General features: G+C 39.1%; 1 protein-coding gene across 1 annotated transcript; it reads right to left on the bottom strand.

The window, feature by feature from the left end:
• On the bottom strand, nucleotides 3,267-9,140 carry LOC109833605 (probable lipoxygenase 6). Its single transcript, XM_020401347.1, is given in 11 exon segments — nucleotides 3,267-4,078; nucleotides 4,080-4,161; nucleotides 4,707-4,973; nucleotides 5,060-5,364; nucleotides 5,462-5,569; nucleotides 5,681-5,766; nucleotides 6,113-6,436; nucleotides 7,155-7,392; nucleotides 7,902-8,182; nucleotides 8,701-8,891; nucleotides 8,893-9,140. Coding segments are annotated over 11 exon segments (2,730 nt in total). The 5' UTR covers nucleotides 9,054-9,140; the 3' UTR covers nucleotides 3,267-3,391.

Raw genomic sequence — 9,446 nt, 5'->3', positions numbered from 1 at the left:
TTGTAGTTTTTTTTTTTTTAATTTCAAGCAACATGGCTTGGTAGAATGTTTTGCTCCACTATGAGCCATGCCAGGCTAATAGTTGCTAATAGTCTCATGGTAGGGAAAATGCATTGATCTCAGCGAGTTTCCCTTCAAGTTCATCTGTAAAATGAAGTCAGGTGGTCCCTCACATAACCCCTTCTTGTTGCCTCAGATTTTTTTCAGCTCCCTGTGATCTTTAAGGTAAGTGATACATGTAAATAGTACCTCTTTTAAAAGTATAATCCCAAGCATTTATTTCCTAGTACTTATTTTGACTTACTGGTACACACCTGATGCCCGTTCATCTTGGTCACTTTTTGCTATATAATATATTGGTGCAATATTGGGTAAGCCTCCAGCAGTACTTGAGCAGTTCATGAATTTTAAGTAGATCTTGAGATCTCTGAAGATTCAGAACTGAAGTCTAGCTTGACTTCGTCACCATTAGAAATGATTTTCAAGCTTAGTGAAGGCATTACCATGTGTTTTAATTGAACTATTTTAACCTACTTTAATAGTGGGTGGGGACTTTTTCTTCTTTGTTTTTTGTCCCCTTTTCTTTTGCTTTGTCTTCATTGTCGCTGTTGTGTTTTCTTCTTGCGTGTGTGCGCGTGCATGTGGTAAGAATCATGGTCTTCTGAATATGTCATGCAGGATTGCATCAGTTGCGCACGATCAAGCTGCAATTTTGATTTCACCTTTGTACCTTATGTTTAGGGAATATGATAATAAGCGTCTACTATCATGCAAAGAGGTTAGGATGTTGTAGACTTCTAGTTTCCACCTTATGTAAAGTAGCCTGCCAAGTGCAAAAGCAGTTGCATACAATTATGTAATGATGACACAATAATATTGTAGAAATTTTATCAAAACACAGGTCCACTAGGCGTTCTGGGTCATTCATAGGAGGGCAGAGGTTTAGTTTGTAACATTTTGATCCTTAACCCAATGGAGCACAAGTTCCTAGGAGAAAAGTATAGGCTTTAGGAATTTTCATTTCACATTACACAAATAAATAGAGCAATAATCATAAATGCATGCATACGGTAAATATAAGCTTAAAGTATATGCTTATGTACATAGACACATATAACAATTAAAACCCCCTCTGTGTCTTATTTAGAGTATAAAACTGATAGGAGTGAGGATTTCAGTAACAGTTCTAATTGGTGTTACCTGGAAGAAGTAGGAAACACTTCAATATGAACTATACAAGTATACCAAGCAATGAAAATGAAGTTCCCACTGTATTGGTGGTACTGATGACTTTGTTCAGATCCTTATTATTTACAAGGGGCCAGTAAAATCTTTGTATTAATGTTTAAGCTTCTGTAGGTGAAGCGCAGAGGTGTAAACTTCCCACATCAAATGCAAAGGTTAAGCTTCCATGGAGTAGTGTAAGTTTCGTAGGTTAGACATTTGCCCTACGAGCCATATATTACCACCACTATGCTTCAACGTTTACTGGAGCTAGCATGCTTCTTAAATTCTTGAGGCTGAAAATTTCCTCATCTGAAGAATTTACATTGTGCTGAAAACGAAGGCTAATATTTGTTTACCATTTAAATAAACAAAGTTTACAAGTGATTATCTGGTCGATATGAAGATCCAACAGGAAAATGAATCAAAACTATTCCAAGATGGCTTCAATTGCAAAAGCGAAGGATTTTTGGGAGGGCTTCTGTTGGAGGTAAAAGACATGGCCTGTAATACAAATATTTAGTCATCAAAGGTCTCTTACAATCATATCTTAGTGGCAGTTGCAGTTACGGTTGGCAATTTAAATTCAACCTGCAAGTATCTTCCTGAAGTTAGTGGATCCAAATGGACCTCATCGGGGCAATCAGAGTTTATAAAGGAAGTCTCAGAAAGATCCATAGTAGAATAGCTTTTGAGTTTCAGATTCGAAGCAAATCAGACTGATATCAAATACTTTAGAGTGATGAGAAGTTTTGAAGAACTAATTGCAGCTTAAAAGAGTACTACTTGGTGAGATTACCAGCAAATTGAGAGAACCTAGCAGTGAATTCAGCAATTCAGCAACTGGATTACTAGCTTTAAATGGGAAAGGGACAGGAGATCCGAAAACATGGGAAACAAAGAAGTTCAATTTTGTTCAGTCTAGCAATTAGAGCTCATACAAGTTCATTCACGAAGCAAAAATGGTGTGATGCGAAGATAGCATCCACTGACATCTGTTTAAGTACACTAATCGAAACAAAATAACTATGCCCCTATCTGGATTTTCCTTTAAAGGCTTTTTTTCCAGGTATCTTTTCCAGGTATCTAACAATATTGAGGCCTAATATCAAACTATTAGGTCAGTTAATACATTAAATAATGTTAAATGATCATGCTCATCCTCAAGTCTTTTCTCGTACTTCTTCTTCTTCTTCGTGCTGGAATTTTGTGTATATTAATTTTCACAGGTCTTAAGGGTTTGTCGAACTTTACTACTTCAGCAGGTTTGAATGCGAGCGTTTCTTTCTGAACTGGTGCGTTTGCTATTTGAGAGTGCTGCTACTTTCAAGAAATTTGAAGGAAGAAGCAGTTTGCATTTACAAGTTCAACTGTTTTCATTTGTCCTCGCAAGTCAGGTATATTTTTGAACTCTCGAATGCTTTTGTGTATATTTCTTGTGGAGTGGGGCATTGCTACTGAGGTTCAAGATGATATATGTTTGGTTGAGCTTCCTTTTTTATAATATAGTTAATTTTGTTTAGCCTTCATGATTTTTGAAACATTCATTATTCTCTAAGGTCACTAAAATTTTTGATGCCGACTCTACATTTTAGGGGAAGAAAGACCATGAAAAATTGACTTGTGAACTATGAGTGGAGTGCTGTACTGGATATTATCCATCCCTCTTTCCTTTTGCTATGATGCGTGCGTAAATCATTTAAGATTGTGGTGGTGCAAGCTCATTATTATGTTTCCACCTTAGGGTTGGTAAAAGCAATCCTTTGAATCTCGTCTATCGCATCTTTCATCATTTTATTCCAGAATGTGACAAAGGCTACAGGATAGGATGCATTATTCAAATCAAATTGATAAATACAACTTTTTTTTTTACCTTCCATTTTTCCGATGTGTGTTAGTTTTTATTTGTTTCAATCACAGGCTAGACATAGTTTTCTGAAACTGGAGTATCTGTAGGTTTCATCATCTTTGATGAGGGGAAACTTTATATCTATTTAGTATTCATCAAAATTGCAAGCTTGCATGCTCATGGGTACTCAATGTTCATTCTAAACAAACAACATGTATACTGATGAACGTTACTCGTAATCACAATCTTCATAGACTTATATTTTACACAGTTACCTTCTACATCGCCCAAAAATAGACCACCATAAATATCTGCAGCCTATATCGACACACTATTGGGTACACCCTTACCCGTTACCCCAGGACCCGAACTCGGCACCAATAACTCATACGGCATCATACCCGCTCCGCATCGATTCCTCAAACCTGGATCCGAATTCCTTCTCTGTATCTCCTCCTCAATCCTAGCTATCTCCTCCCTATACTCCCTGTATCCTTCCATAGCCACTTCGTCATCTGTCCAGGTGTCCGGCAGCGGCCTCTCTCCTAAGTACTCCTCATCCGGCGAATGGGTCGACAAGGTATCCACCACTGCCATGAACTTAGTCGCCTGTAAGACCCCAGGCATCGCTAGCAAAAAGAACTTATGCGGGTCGGATCTAAACAGTTCAAACTCAACCGGGTCTTCTATCGGATCGGGTACGAGCCTTCGCATTAACGGAGGTCGATTTGGGACATAACCTCCAATTGGGTACTGCCCGAAATTTAAAGCAGCATGTTGGGCTGAAGCGAGCCAGATGAGCGTGGTGAGGATGTGCACTAGGTCGGACGGAGTGGTGAGCGGGGGCCACCAAGAGGCATGGCGGTGGTCGGCGTGACCCACGTGGATGGACTCGGCGTACCAGGATTGGAGCTCAGTGTCGGTTTGGATGCTGGTTGGGTTTGGATAGTAGGTATCCACGTAGGATTGGACGTAATTTCGGATCGCGGACCAGATTAGAGATTAGGAGACCGTCGTTTGCATAGGGATAGTCGGAGACGAGGAGACGTAGGCCGTGGGGTTGGGAGCTGTCCTCGACTGCCATGCCCCTGTGAATAATATTTGATTTGTTAGGGTCCTTTCTGAAGAAATAAAAAATATAACGAGAATACATAACATTTTGATATATGCAAAACTATTTTGAACTTAGGTTAATGGACTTGTAAGTTTATTTTGGTGATGTGGCGACCTAATTCTAGGTTTCTACGGTGTAGACCCTAATAATGGATTCTGATTTGAGAAATTTCGTTCTACTTAAGACATTTTCTTTATAGTAAAATCTATATAAGACATTTTCTTTATAGTAAAATCTATATAATATTAAATTTTATATGTCTGTCTAATACCCGAGAAGTCTTCATGTAAGTGTTCCTTTCATTCAAATCCATATCCATATTCGATTTTGGTGAATATAGAGTTTTCATGTTGAACCATATCTAAATTCTTATTGTCATAAAATTATATGTGACCAATAAATAAATATGAATATGATAAATGTCATATTTAATACGTTCGCGATCATCTATCGTGCTAAAAGCCCCTACATTTCGTAATAACAATACCAGCGTCAGAGCTGAGGCATCTGAAAACTTGCCTTCGAATGAGATCGGAAGGGAGCCCCTCAAGATCGAAACGCCAGTTGTTCTTATAAAAGGCCGCGCTGATCTCCATACAGTAGGGACCAGGGGTAAAGCAAGAAGCGATCACTCCCTCTGCGTTGATGAGGCTCTGCCTCGCCAGCGCATTGATCTCCAATGTGTACCTCATGTGTGGCTCCAGCAGTTTGTACACCGGATGCATAGCACTTAATTGCCTATGCGCTGCTAGAATAAACGGCTCCATCATGGCATGAGTCCTTAACCTGTTCCAATTGACACCAATAGTTCAATAATCACAGACATAGGGTGTTGTATGATAAAATTTGTATAAATGGATATAGTGTACTACCAATGGTTGACAAGTTGGTGTACTCCGGAATCATTGGAACAAACATGGGCCTTGGCCAATTGCCAGAGCCAGTTGCTGGTTGCATCGCAAGGCGGAGTCAGCACTCGACTAGATTGAGTCAACCCTGGCTTTGCCGGAGGTAGGCTGAGCTCGATGGCGACTGGTTTCAGGGTTCCGAGCTGAGTCAAGAAGAAGATGGTTCGAGTTCCATAGGCCTTACGGCCGTCCATTGCGTTGATCCGGTCGAGGAATGGGAAGTAGATGTCATGGTAGTCAAGCATAAAGAGCTTCCCTTCCTCTATAGCCTAAATTTATTTGCACAAGTAGAACAATGACAGAATTAGCAATTTAGTAAAAGGAGAAGGGTTTGTCTGCAAATTAGGGTGGTCACTGGTCACTTACCTGTTTGACTGTCATTCCATCGAGTTGACCAGCAATGTGCTCCTCTTTGAGGCCAGACTCTGGTGGGCCATAGACCGTGGGATCAAGCTTGCTGACAGGTGGAAATACCTGTGGACGGAAATTGCCCGGTCACTCGGTCAACTTTTGCGGATTAAGTGGATTTACTTGTATCTTTAGATGCCGAAAATACCCCTAGATTTTTTTTTTGACTAAAATTACCTTGACCCGTTCTATACTAACAGGGTTGATTCCCGCCACCGCCTGCCGCGCGAACTCATCGTCTCGTAGCCAAGCAAACTTGTCCTCTGCGCATGCCAATATAAGGTTACTAAAGTGCCCCTTTAATCTCAAAAATTAAGTAACAATGTGTTGGACTTTTCTTTGATTGGACTCGAGATTCACTCGAGTCTTGATAGATTTAATGTTTACGTTGAATTACGCAACTTCCCCTCTTTGTCCATAACTAGCATTGGGACAATCCTGACACAGTTAAGGTCAATATTTGGCACACCAAAAAAAAATTGAAGCCCTGATTATTTACGAAACCAAGATTAATGTTGAATCAGGTTTTGTTCCACTAAACCACGTTAACTCAAGTTACCAAATGTATCCTTAATAAAATATTCGAAAGAGTCTTTGTAGGATGCTTACTCAAGAGAATGCTTGGAGTGTCATATCTGAGCAAGCCGTGACTCGACTCCTGAATCTTTCGAACCATGGGGATTTTATGAAGGAGATGGTCCTGTAAGCCGAGCTTTAGGAGGAGGCCCTCCTTGTAGAGGTTATCGATATCATGGAAACCGAGAAAATCATGGTTGTCGCCGGAGATAGAGGCAACGAGAGAAGGAATGAGATTGTGCAACACCGCTTTTAGCCTTCCCGATAAGAACGCATCTTGTTTTAGTTCCTCAAATGCCTCGTCCCTTGGCACGTAGATTGGATGCGGTTTCTCAATTCGGCTCTCGCAGAGTAAGTCTGCAGTATCAGAGTTTATCAGAAATGAGAAGGTTTATTATGTAATTCTAAGTTAGTTTGTGAATTATGGTTATGATTTGATGAAAGACTTAGATTGTATAATTAATGATTTTGTTAACCTTCAATTCTGACGAATTTTTTTTTTGACGAATTATGAGCAAACTCACCCAGAACAGTGATAAATATTGTTCTTAATATGACATAATTCACACATAAACAACTATTTGAATTTTTTTTCCGGTTATAAGACAATTTAAAAGGTTAACCAAATCCTCAACTCACTAACACAGACGATTTCCATCTTCCAACCTCTCAGATCAAGATCACAATCATAGGTCAAAATTAATCCATGAACCAAGTCTACCAACTACCCTTTTGTCATGGGGCAACAGTCAAAGTTCAAAATTGTCCATATTTCCTAGAAACTGCATGCTGGACTGAGGCTGCATTATCTTTCTCACATAAAAACATCTATTTTATGTAACAATCAGGACAGCTCATTGCTTTAATATCGGATCTTGACAGGTCCTCCTCTCCTACTCAAATCCAGTCAGACAACATGACACACGTGTACATGAATACAACAACATTATGTAAGTTATAATGGTAAAATGCGTGACATATATGTTAGATTTCATATGTCAGGACAACGGATATATAGCATAATATTAATTTTCATTTATTTCTGACCTCGCGAAATGAAAACAAGAAGACTTACTAGTATCAGTAGGAGGACGACCAGTGCGACACCTCCTTGGATATGGGATTTTCTCCCCACCAAGCGTAGGTCTCACAAACTCCATTCCTTTATCTGGATTTCCCAGGTCATTGTAAGTTGCATAGTCGTAGATTCTATCAGAGCGCTTTCTGATTCCTTTACCATCTCCTCTTAGCTCTTGAAGCTCCTGCTCTCGCAGCGTTCTTAGTCCTGCAGGCGTTTCTGATGGCAAATATGGCTGGAGTACAGGCAAATAAATAATTTAGATAGGCTGCGTAATTTTTAGTCAATTGCCTCTAATGCAAGATCCTTGATCTTCTGATATAACGGGAGAAATTTAAATGCTTGAGAGAACATTATGAATAAGGGACGCCTAAGGTTCCTACCGCTTGAGAATGATCATAAAATTATTATGATCAATGAAGCTAAAGGGGACACAAACTGTGTAACAATTAGTTTGATCTACATAAAATCGATCATCAACCATGCAGTTATACAATACATGTTCATGCGATTTGGGCATTTAATTCAATTGTTTCCTCCATACATTATAAGCCATATTAAAGTAAAACAAGATGGAATACGCCAAATAATCCTTCGATCGACGCTAGTCACATAGTATATATATGCAAATTCTCACAAATGTTTATATATCTCCATTCTAAAGATGTTTTTTTTTTCCGTTAATTTCTTTCTAATGAAGCACTGGATTGTATATGCTTCACTGTTTCATCTTAAAAAAGCTACCTTGTTTGTGAAGAAAACTCTCTTGGTGGGGAGATCCTTGGTGGATTGAACCCATGAATTACAGGGGAACACAATAGTGCCCGTTTGAAATCCTTCGACCACGATGCTCTCCAAGAAGAACTCCTTCTGATGCCTATTTATCACAGTAATGGCCCCTGGCAATCCGAAGCTAGAATCGATCATGAACTCTGCAGTGTAAACCACCCTCTCCATCTTTAGATTCTTCTTCTCGTACCAATCTTTGATCATGCCTTCTCCGCTTCTCTTTGGTCTCCTTGTTTCTATGATTCATTAGAAGAAACTGAGTCTGTAATGTTTACGGACAAATTTTGAAGTACTACAAAGCTTTGAACAGGTGATAAATGACACTGACAATGAAAATGCAGTAAGTAGATGTCTTTATCAGAAATTATCGGAAGATGCCAGAAATTGTATGCTTAAAGCCAAACATGTTGTTTATTAATTGAGCTTAAAAATAGATTATTGGAATGAGAAAACTATATAAGAATTAAAAGACCTGAGAAAACACAGAAATTCACAGAAACAACATATTTTGATGGTGTATTTTGTAAAAAATTGAGCTGCTGAAAATCTAGTAGAGAGAGGACCTCTTATAATATAAACCCAGAAAGGAAAATGGTCTAAATCTTCAGAAAAGACCACTGTCCTTTCTTAATTAACCCCTCAATTATTGTATCCCAAATAGGCAATCAAGATTCACCAAAATCAAGCCAAGAGCTACAGAGGGAAAGATATTGGGACAAAATAATAAATACCCAGATGAGAAATTGAGGCTTACTCGGATTAATCTCAGTACTAATGAGCTCCAACACAACATTTCTCCCAAGTTTATCAGACATAGCATCCAATTGGTTAGCAATGGCTCCTTTCAGATCCTCCTTGCTCTTTCTCCTTACGGTCACCGCCGCTCTCACGCTAAACTTCGCCGCCGGTTTACCGATCACTAGCTTCATGACATCCTCGCTGATTCACCGCCGGTGATCTCACCGCCCTCTTCTTTCTGGTTGAAACCTGAGCAGGGGACTCGAAACTGAGCATGCTCTGTTTTCTTAAGAAAATGGAATTGGGGTTTGGGAGCAGAGAGGATCTCTCTAATGAAGAAGGCCCAATAATTTCTCTACAAAAAGCCATGCTCTCTCTCTCTCTCTCTCTCTCTCTCTCTCTCAAGAGTTGAGACTGGTTGTTAATTGAGACACGTGACTTTGCTCTCTTCTTTGTTCGTTGAGTTCGGGTGTTCAGAGAGGGGATTTATATATACTATATATAAGAGGCTATAAGGGTAAAATGGGAAGAGCCAGGTTTAAGTGTTCGCACGTTTTATCTAGGGTTTTTTAAGCACATAGTTTTCATGAGAGAAAGTGTATTTTAATTTTAGTTTGAGCTAAGTTTCATATGTTTTGGACATCGAGATACTAGTATTAAGCTTGCGAGTTGTTGCCGGTTACGGTTATATTTGTCACCAAATTTATAATATGATTTTTATATATAACTATTTATAAAAACTTCATCAACAAATTTTTCTAC

The sequence above is a fragment of the Asparagus officinalis genome, chromosome 3 (genome assembly GCF_001876935.1).
Source record: "Asparagus officinalis chromosome 3, Aspof.V1, whole genome shotgun sequence".
NCBI lineage: Eukaryota > Viridiplantae > Streptophyta > Magnoliopsida > Asparagales > Asparagaceae > Asparagus > Asparagus officinalis.
The sequence above is the reverse complement of the archived record's forward strand: the minus strand, read 5'-3'. Positions and strand labels throughout refer to the sequence as shown.